Raw genomic sequence first — 14,559 nt, 5'->3', positions numbered from 1 at the left:
AGGTTAGAGGGCTTAGCGGGTAAATATGTAGGGATATGGGGGTAGGGCCTGGGTGGGATTTGTGGTCAGTGCAGACTCGATGGGCCGAATGGCCTCTTTCTGTACTGTAGGGTTTCTATGATTTCTATGAACTTACCCAGCAGAATGCAGCAAACACACTATTTTTCTTTCAAAAGATCCCAACCAAATTGAAGTGGCTCCCGGTTTCCACGGGGCACGACAGGCTTCCTTTGCGAGGAGCCTGAATTTTCTAAAAAGGGGGTCCTCCCCAGAACCGTGAAACCTGTCATTTCTTAAAAGCGATTGGGAGGCCGGGGGAGACGTGAGGTGCTGAACAAAAAACACTGGAGTGGGAGCCAGAGGGAGCTTATACAGCAGGGGGGGGGGGGGGGAAGAGAGGGGAGAAAGAGACCACTCAGCTTATTATACCTGGTGGGACTATTCCACTCCCCCCAGCCTCTCTCTCTCTCAGGGAGGAAAAGTATGAAAATACACAGGGGAAATGCTTTTAGGGGGTTAAAATTTAAACAGACAATAGACATTTAAACATAAACAGCTGGGATAATTCATTTACATACAACATATGTTTGTAAAAGTATGAAAATACACAGGGGAAATGCTGTTAGAGGGGGGGGGGGGGTTAAAATTTATGATGTGGGGATGCCGGCGTTGGACTGGGGTAAACACAGTAAGAGTTTTAACAACACCAGGTTAAAGTCCAGCAGGTTTATTTGGTAGTAAATACCATTAGCTTTCAGAGCGCTGCTCCTTCGTCAGATTGGATATCCACTCCACCTGACGAAGGAGCAGCGCTCCGAAAGCTAGTGGCATTTTGCTACCAAATAAACCTGTTGAAGTTTAGCCTGGCGTTGTTAAAACTCTTACTGGGTTAAAATTTAAACAGACAATGGACATTTAAACAGCTGGGATAATTCATTTACATACAACATACGTTTGTAAAAGTTTTCTATATTTTTTAAATCTAAAGCCAATGAAGCAATTTACCTCACGCTCACCCCACAGCCCAGGACTAAGGTCTGATGGGGGCCACCATTTTGATGAGGGCGACAGGAGCGCGCGGGGCCTGATGGGAAGTGGATCCCCCCTCTCTCTCTCTCTCTCACACGGGGATCGATGCGCTCGGGCCGCCGCTCGGCTGGTTGGGCTGGAGTCGGGTCCTCCGATCGGCGCTCGGTTGCTAGGCGCTGGCTGTCCTGACAATGAATGGCGGCTGCTGCTGCTAGGCTGTGTGGGCTCTGCACAGAGCGCTGAGAGAGAGACACTTTGGGGGTGAGTTTTGCCAGGCTGCAATCAGGGAATTCCTCACAGCCTTCCCTTCCCTCATCCCCTCCCTCCTGGGGGAGGGGGCTTTGGGCCAACACCTCCCCCCCCCCCCCCCCCCCCCCTTAACCTCAGATTAAATCTCCCCCCTTTGTGTGGCTGTGGTTTGTGTTGAGGTGGGGGGGAGGGATGTGTGTTCACTTTTGGGGGAGGGGAGGAGGAGGGAGAAGGGAGAGGGGAGAGAGGGGGGAGGGGGGGTTGTAAACTCCAAAACTTCCCCCCCCCTCCCCTCCCCATTCCCCCTCCCCACTCCATCCAAAAAAAAAACCCCCTGCAGCAAACTAACCCCCAGGAAGCTGCACTTCCCAAATACTTCCAGAACTTTATCCCCTGCTCTGCCAGCCTGGGTTTCCCCCTCTTCACATTGAGAGAGACTCCAAAGAGAAAAATGTGGGCCAAGCTGACTTGTTCTTTAATCAAGATTGCCCCCCCCCCCCCCCCCTTCCCCCCACTCCTCTCCCTCTTCACTGGGGCATTTCGGTGATTTGTGGGGCGATTTGGAAGGCTTGGAGGGAGGGGACGAGGGGAATTTTTCTTTTAAGCCTGGTTGAGGTAAGACGCTAGCGAGTTGTTTAGAACACGTTTACCTGCCCCACCGCCACTTGCTGAGAGTTCACTTGTCTGCTGTGTTTCCCGGTATTGTTCTAGGGGGGTTTTGAGGACCACCCCAATAAAGTTCCCATCGCCGGTCGGTCCAGATAGGAATTAGGAGCAGAAGTCGGCCCTTCGAGCCTGCTCCGCCATTCAATCAGATCACGGTTGATCTCTCCCTGGTCTCAGATCCACCTCCCACCTGTTCCCCATCTCCCTCTCTTTCTCTTTTTTCTAATTAGAAATATGCCTTGAAACCGTTCAACGGTTCAGACTCCACTGCGCTACAGGGCAGCGAGTTCCACAAATTCGCCGCCCTCTGCGATTGATCAGTCCCACGTTCAGTGGAGCAACTGCAGAAGGATTGTGGAAATTAAATTTGGTTTGCAAATGGGAGCCCGTCTTTTAACCTGCTGAGATTGCTGTTAACCGCTAACGTAGAAAGGAAAATAGCTTTGCATACTTCGGTGGGTTAGACCTGGCTGTTTGTCTATGAAAATCCCTGTTCAAACCCAGCTCCAGTACAGCAGGGTCAAAGTCCACGTTGGTGTCTGTAATGAGTTTAGGAAGTTTTCATTCAGTCATGTGTGGCAATGGGCAACTCCATAAGTTTACTACTAAGTTGACAGCATGGTTTGAAGAGGGCACAGGTCGATACTGAGGGAGACACCTCAGGCTGTTGGCACGGGGGCGCAACCAGCTCTACCCTGCGGCTAATGGACCCACACCAACCTGGCCGTACTTGGAGCTGGCGCTGAAAACCACTTCTGTTTCCCCAGCGCTAGAACCATTCGCCTCAATAAGCCTATAAAAATAGAAAACAGCAGCATACAGCCTGCGAGTGACATGACAGTTATTTCACCATGAGTGTTGAGTTTAGTAATTATATTCCTCTTTGCAATGTTGCCTTCAATTTCCTTTCCCATTCACAGACTGCACAGTGAAGCCTTCATACCGTTCTAATGCAATCCGTGTTCAATTTTCTTGTCATCTGCAAATTGTTTTGAAAGTACAGTGTGGCTGTATTCTTGAGCTTGTGTTTACCTCTTTCTTTGGTTCATTCTGACTTTCTTCCCCCCCCACCCCCGCTTCCCCCTTAAAGACCATGACTCACGTTGGGGTACAACCCCACTGGCACTGGCCCATCTCCTTCCACTTTCTGTGTATGTCTGTGTCAATGAATGTCAGGAGATAATTCGGGGAGCCGGGGAAGCCCAGCAAAGACTGATTGTACTGTACCCGGGTTCCATTCACCTGGTTTGATTTATTATTGTCACGTGTATTGGGATACAGTGAAGAGTATTGTTTCTTGCGCGCTATACGGACAAAGCATACTGTTCATAGAGTACATGGGGGAGAAGGAAAGGAGAGGGTGCAGAATGTAGTGTTACAGTCATAGCCAGGGTGTAGAGAAAGATTAGAGTTTTAAAAGAGTTTAGCTTTAAGAGTAAAAGATAGAATTAGCAGATATGCTGGGCGCAGCTCGATCCAGTGTGCCAACTTCCAGCTTCTCTTTTGGTCAGGAACATTGGATAGTGAGGAGGAACCTCAGTGCCACCCTCGCTAAGGTTAGCTCACAACACTGGCAATGGAAGTTGGCATCTGGGAACTTCCTGTCTTGTCCAGCTCAAGATGGGTGGTGTTTCGTCCAACTAAAGCATTGAGGAGTCTTGTCCTTTCTGGTGGGTGTTCAGAAGCTGATCAAGGTGCCACTGTGGCCTGCACTCTCCAGAGGACCCAAACATATGGAAGGTCCGTCACTGGTACCTGCTGCCTTTCGTAGATTGATACAAAATCTGCAGCTTGTACTACCGCAGTGCTCGGTATTTCAGTTTGAACAGAGGATTTAGATTCTGAAACAGATTTAAAGTTTATTTATTAGTCACAAGTAAGGCTTACATTAACACTGCAATGAAGTTACTGTGAAATTCCCCTAGTCGCCACACTCCGGCGTCTCTTCGGGTCAATGCACCCTAACCAGCACGTCTTTCAGACTGTGGGAGGAAACCGGAGCACCCGGAGGAAACCCACGCAGACATGGGGAGAACGTGCAAACTCCACACAGACAGTGACCCAAACCGGGAATTGAACCTGGGTCCCTGGCGCTGTGAGGCAGCAGTGCTAACCACTGTGCCACCGAACGTTGTTTCGTAATTGCAAATTTATGCTGGGACTTAGATCAGGAATTTAGTTTAACATTTCTGATCTAATATTGAAACTCTAGTCACCTCCCATCTCCCGCTGTTACTCTCAAAACCCGAGTTTCCTCGAATCTCAGGATGAGCCGATCTGTGTCTTCTCTTTTGAAGCAAGTGGGAGACTTGCATTTTTGTGGCACTTTCACATCCGTCGGGAATCCCAAAGATCTTTATCCTTTCATTTCTATTCGTTCAGGGAATGTGGGTGGTGCTGAGGAGGCCAGTGGAACTGGTCTGCTGTGAAGACCCCCCCAGTGAGCCGTGAGAAAAGATTCAAAATTCTTGTCATTAAACTGAAACTAATCTTCGTCTTCAGCTCTGCGGTCAGTATCTCCAAGACCCAATGAATCTCAGTCCTTCCACACGTGTGTGCTGGTTGGCCGAGAGCCGCACGTGCACAGTGTAGATTCTATATGTTAGGCAGGCCGATGACCAATGGGACTTGGAGCTGAAGACAAAGGTCCCCATACGCCCGCACAAAATGCCAAAACTCCAAAAGAGTGTAAAGACTGGAGGAGAAGTGAGAGAGAGAGACAGGGAGAGGTTAAAGGGAACAGGAGAGAGACAGGGAGAGGTTAAAGGGAACAGGAGAGAGACAGGGAGAGGTTAAAGGGAACAGGAGAGAGACAGGGAGAGGTTAAAGGGAACAGGAGAGAGACAGGGAGAGGTTAAAGGGAACAGGAGAGAGACAGGGAGAGGTTAAAGGGAACAGGAGAGAGACAGGGAGAGGTTAAAGGGAACAGGAGAGAGACGGGGAGAAGTTAAAGGGAACAGGAGAGAGACGGGGAGAGGTTAAAAACAAAGTTCCCAGTAAGGGAAGAAGACAGAGAAAATACGAGTGCCTCAAAATGTTTTTATGGCATAGCGATGTACTGTGGCACATGAACGGTTAGAAACCACCCTGCTAGGCCAGCATTTATTGCCCATGCCCCTTGAGAAGGTGATGGTGAGCTGCCATCTTGAACCCGCTGCAGTCCGTGTGGTGTAGGTACATCCACAGTGCTGTTAGGGAGGGAGTTCCAGGATGTCCACTAAATCCTTTACTTTCTAAAGTGGAGTCTCTGTTGTAATGTCAGAAACGCAGCAACTAATTTGCACCCAGCAAGATCCCACAATCAGCAATGTGGTAACGATCAGACAACCTGATTGTGATGTTGGTCCACAGATAACTATTGGTCGGGACACAGAGGAGAACTCCCCGATTGTGCCGTGCGTTCTCTACCATCCGGAGAGGAAAACGGGGTTTAACATCTCATCTGAAACAGCATCTCTGACACCGCAGCACTCCCTCAGTACTGCATTAGAGTGTCCATAAGATATAGGAGCAGAATTAGGCCATTTGGCCCATTGAGTCTGCTTCGCCATTCAATCATGGCTGATATGATTCCCATCTCCATTCTCCTGCCTTCTCCCCATAACCTTTGATCCCCTTATTAATCAAGAACCTATCCATCTCTGTCTTAAAGGCACTCAATGACCTGGCCTCCACAGCCCTCTGTGGCAAAGAGTTCCACAGATTCCTCACCCTCTGGCTGAAGAAATTCCTCCTCACCTCAGTTTTAAAGGAGTGTCCCTTCACTCTGAGGTTGCGCCCTCAAGTTCTAGCCTCTCCCACTAGTGGAAACATCCTCTCCACATCTACTCTATCTAGGCACCTTGGCAGTCTGGGCCCTACCGAGGCAGTCTGGGCCCTACCGAGGCAGTCTGGATTATTTGCTCAAGTCTCTGGAATGAGATTCAAATGGATCATTGACCTTCACCAGGCTTCTTAATAGGAACAAGTTCTGAATTCAGGAATTTGCTGTCTCTGAGGGGTGTTACTGTTAGGCCGAGAGCTTTAGTTAAGCTGCTGATGGCACAGTGTTTGGGATCATCTACTAGACCGTGTTTGGGGAGGCGTGCTGAGTGAGGCCTCATGTTCTTCAACAGGGGGAAGAGAGAGAGAAATATCCCAGGCTTTGGTATTTCTGCAGGTTCCCAAGAGGTGAAAGAGAGAATCCGCAACACCCTGTCCCTCTCCAACTCATGAGGAAAGAGTTGGATTGTCCGTCAGTGAAGGAAGAGGTGAGAGGAGAGACTTAGACACCTAAGAAACTTCAGAAAAGCTCATTAACCAAACCTTCGGTTTCCCCCTCCCAACCTGTCAAAGACCAGTACAGCACAGGAACAGGCTCTTCGGCCCAAGCCTGCGCAGATCATGATGCCTGCCTAAACTAAAACCGTGTGTACTTACAGAGCCCATATCCTTCCATTCACATCCTATTCATGTATTCGTCTAGTTACCCCTTAAATGCCGCTTTTGTACCTGCTTCCACCACCTCCCCGGGCAGCGCGTTCCAGACACTCACCACCCTCTGTGTAAAAAAAAAACTTACCTCGCACATCTCCTCTAAACTTTTCCCCACGCACCTTAAACCCAAGCCCCCTAGTACTTGACTTTTCTACCCTAGGGAAGAGCAACCTGACTATCCACTCTGTCCATGGATAGTCAGATGCTGTCCTTTAGCACCACATCCATTCCCCGGAACATGTTCATCGAGCCCCTTGGGTGCATTTCCCAATATCGAGGCGCTGTAATTATTGCAAGTTGTTGTTGAGGGCCTTGCCCGAGTCGGTGTTGCTTTACCGGTGTCCCTGGATCTACCGCGATCGAGAGGATAGGGGATTGCCGTCAGTTTTGGTGTAAAACTGCAGTGGAATCAATTTTTATAATATTTCCACTTCAACGGGGAAACTATTACTCATACCCCATAAAATGTGTCCATCCAAACGCAGGAGCGAGCAGTTTATATTACAACAGGATAAAGAGTGCAAATCTGTGGTTAGTGCCAAGAACACTTTGAGATGAGTAGTTATTGCGTCTGTTGGTGCTGCAGTAACAGTTATAGGTTGAGTTCTCATTCCCCATTCCTGTGGATTGATAAGCGACACTGCATTGAATAGGAATCATTAAAGAGCCTCGTTGTGATTAAAGGTGTTTCTTTTTGACTGCCTCCAATTAATTCTCTCGTGAGTTTTATTTTTAAAGCTGGCACGGTAGCGCAGTGGTTAGCACTGCTGCCTCACTGCTCCAGGGACCCGGGTTCGATTCCCGCCTTGGGTCACTGTCTGTGTGGAGTTTGCACATTCTCCTCGTGTCTGCGTGGGTTTCCGCCGGGTGCTCCGGTTTCCTCCCACAGTCCAAAGATGTGTGGGTTAGGTTGATTGGCCATGCTAAAATTGCCCCTTAGTGTCCTGAGATGCGTAGGTTAGAGGGATTAGTGGGTAAATGTGTAGGGATATGGGGGTAGGGCGTGGGTGGGATTGTGGTCGGTGCAGACTCGATGGGCTAGATGGCCTCTTTCTGTACTGTAGGGTTTCTATGATTCTATGCACTTTGAGCAAACCAATAATGTCAGGTTTCAGAAGCGATTTACAAACTTCCCATATGCACTGTGTAAACGTGTGTAACAGTGAGGATTTTGTACCTACTCTGAGGTGGCATGGTGGCACAATGGTTAGCACTGCTGCCTCACAGCGCCAGAGACCTGGGTTCAATTCCTGGCTCAGGTCACTGTCTGTGTGGAGTCTGTACGTTCTCCCCGTGTCTGCGTGGGTTTCCTCCGGGTGCTCCGGTTTCCTCCCACAGCCTGAAAGACGTGCTGGTTAGGGTGCATTGGCCGTGCTAACTTCTCCCTCAGTGTACCCGAACAGGCACCGGAGTGTGGCAACTAGGGGATTTTCACAGTAACTTCATTGTGGTGTTAATGTAAGCCTACTTGTGACTAATAAAGAAGCTTTTAAACTATCTCAGGGACTTGGAGGGACTGTTGTTCAGTTTTATGTTGGGTTCACGAGGTCACATTCAGGCTGAAATAGAGAGAGCCCTGTCAATGTTGACAACTGAAAAGAGCAGTTTAAAGTTTATTTATTGGTGTCACAAGTAGGCTTACATTAACACTGCAATGAAGTTACTGTGAAATTCCCCTAGTCGTCACACTCCGGCACCTGTTCGGGTACACAGAGGGAGAATTTAGCACGGCCAATGCACCCTAACCAGCACGTCTTTCAGACTGTGGGAGGAAACCGGAGCACCCGGAGGAAACCCACGCAGACACGGGGAGTACGTGCAGACTCCACACAGACAGTGACCCAAGCCGGGAATCGAGCCCGGGCCCCTGGCGCTGTGAGGCAGCAGTGCTAACCACTGTGCCACCCCATAGCTACAACTGCCTGGCTCTGGGGTTAGCGTGCGACCCATCGAGCCACAGCAGAGAAGCTTGTTGGACGCTAAGGGACACCTTTTGCAGGTAGAATGCTGCATGTACGGTTTGTAAATACTAATGCTGCTGTCTTCTCTTCTACTCGGGCAGATACCGCAGCGTGCTGAGTGGACACCATGGCTCAGACTCTGCAAATGGAAATTCCAAACTTTGGGAATAATATCCTGGAATCTCTGAACGACCAGCGGATCCAGGGCCTGTACTGTGATGTCTCCATCGTTGTGAAGGGGCAGGCTTTCAAGGCGCACCGCGCGGTCCTGGCAGCGAGCAGTTCCTATTTCCGGGACCTGTTCAGCTCCAACAACTGCACAAGCTTCGAGCTTCCGACAGCCGTCCAGCCCCAGTCCTTCCAGCAGATCCTGGCGTTCTGTTACACTGGCAGGCTCAGCATGAACATGGGTGACCAGTTCCTCTTGATGTACACGGCCGGCTTCCTCCAGATCCAGCAGATCATGGACAAGGAGACAGAGTTCTGCCTAAAGGTCAGCTCACCGCGGTGCGACTCCCAGGGCCTGCACACGGAGGAGACGCCCTCCGAGCCCCCCAGCCCTGCCCAGGCCTCGCGATCGCTGGCAGCCACCCCCCTCTCGCTGGTGTCGCGCGTCAAGACAGAGCAAGCCGAGTCGGACACTGTGCAGTTCACCCCCATCAGTAAGCGTCTATGGGACAACGGCCAGAGGGAGGGCAATGGCAGCGCGGCCTCCAAACTGGCTCGGGTCTCTCACGGAGCCCCGGCTGCCCGGCAGCAGGGATGTGGAGCGGGAGGGCAGGATCGCACCAGCCCTGGCACCTCCAGCGCCTACACCAGTGACAGTCCCAACTCCTACCAGAATGAAGAGGATGAGGAGGAGGAGGGTGGCGAGGATGTGACAGAGGAACATTACAGGCAGATCTGTAACATGTACACTATGTACAGCATGATGAATGTGGGCCCACCAGGTAAGCCCCTGCTGCCTATCAATAGCAACATCTAGATAACTCATTCAAACTGGCATCTGCCATCGGGATTGTTCCCAGCTTGTATCACCTCAGTCGGAGAGTTGGCTCAGACTGGAACCTGGAGAGACCGAGTATTTTCTATCTCATGCAGGAAGAACATTTGCCCATATTGCCCATTCCAAAACCCAGACCAAAGACGTGTAGGTTAGGTGGATTGGCCATGGGAAATGTATGGGGTTACAGGGATAGGGTGGGGTAGAGGGCCAGGTTAAGAAACTCTGCTAGAGAGTTGGTGCAGACTCGATGGGCCAAATGGCCTCCTCCTGCACTGTAGGGATTCTACGAAAACCCATCCGTGGCAGCTGTTTGATCCACACATGATGGGGAATGTTTGTTTTTTATTAGTGTCACAAGTAGGCTTACATTCACACTGCAATGAAGTTACTGTGAAAATCCCCTAGTCGCCACACTCCGGCACCTGTTCGGGTTACACTGAGGGAGAATTTAGCAGGGCCAATGCACCCTAACCAGCACGTCTTTCAGACTGTGGGAGGAAACCCATGCAGACACAGGGAGGACGTGCAAACTCTGCAAAGACCCAAGCCGGGAATGAAACCTGGGTCCCTGGCGCTGTGAGGCAGCAGTGCTAACCACTGTGCCACCACATGTGATAGAGAATGTTTGATCCACACGTAGGGGACTTGATTGTATAAGATTACGAGGGGTATGGACAGGGTGAGTTGGGAGCAGCTGTTCCCCTTGGTTGAGGGGTCAGTCACGAGGGGGCAGAGTTTTAGGGTGAGGGGCAGGAGATTCAGGGAATTTGAGGAAACAAATTTCACTGAGGGTGTTGGGAATCTGGAATGCGCTGCCTGGAAAGGCAGTGGAGCTGGGAGACCTTACAACCTTTAAACAAGTATTTGGATGAGCACTTGAAACATCATAAAATTCAACGATTTGGAACAAGTGCTGGAAAGTGGGATTATTGTGCCTTTAGTGGTAGTTATTGTTGGTGCAGACTCGATGGGCCAAAAGGCCTTTTCTACATTGTATGACCCACGCGTGACGGGGGCGTGTTTGACCCACGCGTGACAGGGGCATGTTTGACCCACGCGTGACTGGGGGGGTGTGTTTGACCCACGCGTGACGGGGGTGTGTTTGACCCACGCATGATGGGGGGGGTGTTTGACCCACGCGTGACGGAGGCGTGTTTGACCCACGCGTGACGGGGGCGTGTTTGACCCACGTGTGACGGGGCTGTGTTTGACCCACGCGTGACGGGGCTGTGTTTGACCCACGCGTGACGGGGGTGTGTTTGACCCACGCGTGACGGGGGCGTGTTTGACCCACGCGTGACGGGGAGTATGGGGAGTATTTGGAAAGATGGCAGGAAGTAGCCCACACTACAACAATTTATCTGATTAATAGGACTCTGTCACGGCGAGCTGCTAACAAAGCGTACAGAGTCCCTGTGCTGGGCAAAGCCAGTTTGGAATGTGAGGTGGAGAACTCGCGCTCCATGCTGGAGCACAGTGGGTTTCAGAGGAAAATGCAGAACAACCTGGGCCCTTTCATTATGTTCCTGCCTCCAAATATTCCCAGTCTCTCTCTCAGATTTGACAGGGTTTAGAGGCTTTCATTCCACTGAATGTTTCTCACTTGTCCGTCTGCTCCTGACCTCAGGCGCAGTCACGCTGGGATCTGCTGCTTCTCCTGTGCCATAACCCAGAGTCCAACAGCAAATTCTCAGGCTTCCTGTGACTCCAGTGTGTGTGAGGCTATTGTCAGCAAGCCGAGCGAGTCAGTGCAGGGGGATCAGCTTCTCTCAGCACCTACATTCCTTTTTTTAAAATATCATTTATATAGCTCCCCTCACATCCTCGGGACATTCCAAAGAGCTTTACAGCCAACGAAGTACTTTTTGAAATGAAAGAATGCAGGAAATGCAGCAGCCAATTTGCTCTCGGTAAACTCCCACAAACAGCAATGCGATAAAGAGCAGATTATTGTATTAGCTGGGACAGGGGGGAGAATTCTATCAGGTTGGAGCTGTGTTCCGTGAAAAGAGACAGCGGAATCATAGAATCCCTACAGTGCAGGAGGAGGCCATTCAGCCCATCGAGCCTGCACCGACAACAATCCCACCCAGGCTCTATCCCCGTAACCCTGCATATTTACCCTGTTGGTCTCCCTGACACTAAGGGGCAATTTAGCATGGCCAATCCACCTGCACATCTTTCGGACTGTGGGTGGAAACCGGAGCACCCAGAGAAAACCCACGCAGACACGGGGAGAACGTGCAAACTCCGCACAAACAGTGACGCAAGCCGGGAATCGAACCCGGGTCACTGGTGCTGTGAGGCAGCAGTGATTTGATTTGATTTATTAACGTCACATGTATTAACATACAGTGAAAAGTATTGTTTCTCACGCGCTATACAGACAAAGCATACCGTTCATAGAGAAGGAAAGGAGAGAGTGCAGAATGTGGTGGTACAGTCGTAGCTAGGGAGTAGAGAAAGATCAACTCAATGCAAGGTGGGTCCATTCAAAAGTCTGACGGCAGCAGGGAAGAAGCTGTTCTTGTGTCGGTTGGTACGTGACCTCAGACTTTTATAGCTTTTTTCCGACGGAAGAAGGTGGAAGAGAGAATGTTCCGGATGCGTGGGGTCCTTGATTATGCTGGCTGCTTTTCCGAGGCAGCGGGAAGTGTAGACAGAGTCAATGGATGGGAGGCTGGTTTGGGTGATGGACTGGACTTCGTTCACGACCCTTTGTAGTTTCTTGTGGTCTTGGGAAGAGCAGGAGCCCCATACCGAGCTGTGATGGGCGAGACCAGAACTATGCCTCGGCCATCAACATAAGGCAGTCGCCAATAAATCCTATCGGGAATTCGGGAGAAATTTCTTCACGGGGCGAATGGTGAGAGTGTGGCACTCACTTCCACGGGAAGACGCTGCAGTGAGAAGTGTGGGTGAATTTAAGGGAAAACCAGATAAACACATGAAGGAGAAAGGAACAGAAGGAGGTGTTGATGGGGTAGGGTGAAGGAGGTGTTGATGGGGTGGGGTGAAGGAGGTGTTGATGGGATGAGGTGAAGGAGGTGTTGATGGGATGAGGTGAAGGAGGTGTTGATGGGATGAGGTGAAGGAGGTGTTGATGGGATGAGGTGAAGGAGGTGTCTGGTGAATGTCTGTGTGCGGGACAAACACTGACACGGAGTGGTTAGGTTGAACAGTCTGTTTCTGTGTTGCATCGCGTGTCTCATCAGCAGCTTTGTTTTGACAGCGGCGGAGCGGGTTGAAGCTCTGCCCGATCACTTAACCACAGATGCCCGCTCGAGGGTACGGATGCGGAGAGACCTGGCAGCATTGCCAGCTGAACTGATCACTCAGATTGGGAACCGATGTCACCCCAAGCTTTACGCAGAGGGAGATCCCACCGAGAAGCTGGAACTTGTGACAGGTACGACCCCCGTCTCCGATGCCTTTGTCCGTCAGCGAGGCCTCCCCGCGCCCCAGCTGCTCTGCCAGCTTGGCCTTCCCACGGATGATCACTCTGCTTGTTTTCCGGTCGTGGAGAACGACATCTTGAGTTTCTTTCTATGTTTCTGACAGGAACCAGCGTCTTTATCACTCGAGCCCAGCTGATGAACTGCCACGTGTGTGCAGGGACCCGGCACAAAGTCCTCCTCCGAAGGCTGCTCGCGTCCTTCTTTGACCGGTAAGTAACGAGGAAGAATTCAACACCAGAGAAATGTGGGCAAAGCTCCGCAGGGCAGCGACCTCTGCACAGAGACAAATAAAGTTAACGGAAAGGGGGCTGGAATCCCAACCAATCAGCCATTTTCTTATTGAATGGTGCAGCCAGCTCCCAGGGCTAAATGGGCTGTTCCTGTAGAAAATCTTCCTAATCCTGTGTTCAGGTTATTTTAGCGTATCTTCGCTCGTTCTCTCCCTCTCGCCCTCCCTCTCGCCCTCCCTCTCGCCCTCCCTCTCGCCCTCCCTCTCGCCCCCCCTCGCCCCCTCTCTCTCTCTCTCGCGCGCTCTGTAATTACATCTTAGCATCCCTGCAGTGCAGAAGGAGACCATTCGGCCCATCGAGTCTGCACCGACCACAGCCCCACTCAGGCCCTATCTCCGTAAACCCACATATTTGCCCTGCTAATCTCTTGACACGAAGGGGCAATTTGGCACGGCCAATCCACCTAACCCGCACATCTTTGGACTGTGGGAAGAAACTGGAGCACCCGGAGGAAACCCACGCTGACACGGGGAGAACATGCAGACTCCACACAGACAGCGACCCAAGGCCGGGATTGAATCTGTTGAAAATGGAAATGTTTTTGTAAATCCAGATATGGGGGAGGAGTCTGTTCTCAAGCGATGACTGTTGGGAAAAGTTTGGGTTGGACGAACCCGTTGTTAACACTATGTTGTTCTGCCGAACTGTTTATCAACCTATTACATTGTGTCTTTCTCTCCTCCCCTGCTGCAGGAACACGCTGGCAAATAGCTGTGGCACCGGAATCCGTTCTTCCACAAACGACCCAAGCAGGAAACCTCTGGATAGTCGGGTCCTTAATGCCGTGAAAAGTGAGTTCAGTGAGACTGCACCCTGTGCTCACAGATCAGCCTGTCACACTGCCGGGCAGCCTGTGTAAACAGCGCCAAGTCCGCCTCCCTCCCCGGCCGCTGTCCGAAGCAAAGTCAGACCATTCGCAAATTTTTAGCCTTGTATTTGATGTGCTTCCAACCGCACGTCCACTTTGCCACGTACCTCCCGCCTCCGTGACATCATCCCCCTCTACTGCTGCGTCAGCTGGTCTACTGCTGAAACCCTCATCCTTTACAACCCTGAGCTTCAACTATTCCTGATGCAGAGACACCTCCATTTTCAAACCCTCAACCCTACATTCAGTTCCCTTCAGGGTCTCACTCTTCTCTGTCTGTGTGACCTCCTCCAGCCCTACAATCATAGAATCGCAACAGTGCAGGAGGAGGCCGTTTAAAGTTTATTTATCAGTGCCACAACTCAGGCTTACATTAACACTGCAATGAAGTTACTGTGAAAATCCCCTAGTCGCCACACTCCGGCGCCTGTTCGGGTAACACTGAGGGAGAATTTAGCACGGCCAATGCACCCTAACCAGCACATCTTTCGGACTGTGGGAGGAAACCGGAGCACCCGGAGGAAACCCATGCAGACACGGGGAGAACGTGCAAACT

At 51.0% G+C, this 14,559-nt stretch overlaps 2 protein-coding genes across 5 annotated transcripts in view; one reads left to right on the top strand and one right to left on the bottom strand.

Annotated features, from left to right (window-relative positions):
• trmt1 (tRNA methyltransferase 1) overlaps positions 1–1,072 on the bottom strand; it is a 35,301-nt gene extending 34,229 nt beyond the window's left edge. For both annotated transcript variants that reach the window (XM_078235014.1, XM_078235015.1), the window contains exon 1: positions 1,006–1,072. The gene's annotated coding sequence lies outside the window, so the exon portion shown is untranslated. The remainder of the gene's footprint in view (positions 1–1,005) is intronic.
• Positions 1,073–1,204: 132 nt separating this feature from the next.
• Positions 1,205–14,559, top strand: part of nacc1b (nucleus accumbens associated 1, BEN and BTB (POZ) domain containing b) — a 29,795-nt gene continuing 16,440 nt past the window's right edge. For 2 of the 3 annotated variants that reach the window (XR_013500136.1, XM_078235016.1), the window contains exons 1-5: positions 1,205–1,290; positions 8,483–9,331; positions 12,620–12,796; positions 12,949–13,054; positions 13,829–13,926. Coding sequence is in view for 2 of the 3 variants with exons in the window: in XM_078235016.1 (XP_078091142.1) it covers positions 8,509–9,331; positions 12,620–12,796; positions 12,949–13,054; positions 13,829–13,926 (1,204 nt within the window). In the remaining variant the exon portion in view is untranslated. Of the gene's footprint in view, positions 1,291–6,815; positions 6,952–8,482; positions 9,332–12,619; positions 12,797–12,948; positions 13,055–13,828; positions 13,927–14,559 lie in introns of those variants that run through there. The other variant, XM_078235017.1, reaches the window with a different exon arrangement.

The sequence above is a fragment of the Mustelus asterias genome, chromosome 19 (assembly GCF_964213995.1).
Source record: "Mustelus asterias chromosome 19, sMusAst1.hap1.1, whole genome shotgun sequence".
NCBI lineage: Eukaryota > Metazoa > Chordata > Chondrichthyes > Carcharhiniformes > Triakidae > Mustelus > Mustelus asterias.
The sequence above is the reverse complement of the archived record's forward strand: the minus strand, read 5'-3'. Positions and strand labels throughout refer to the sequence as shown.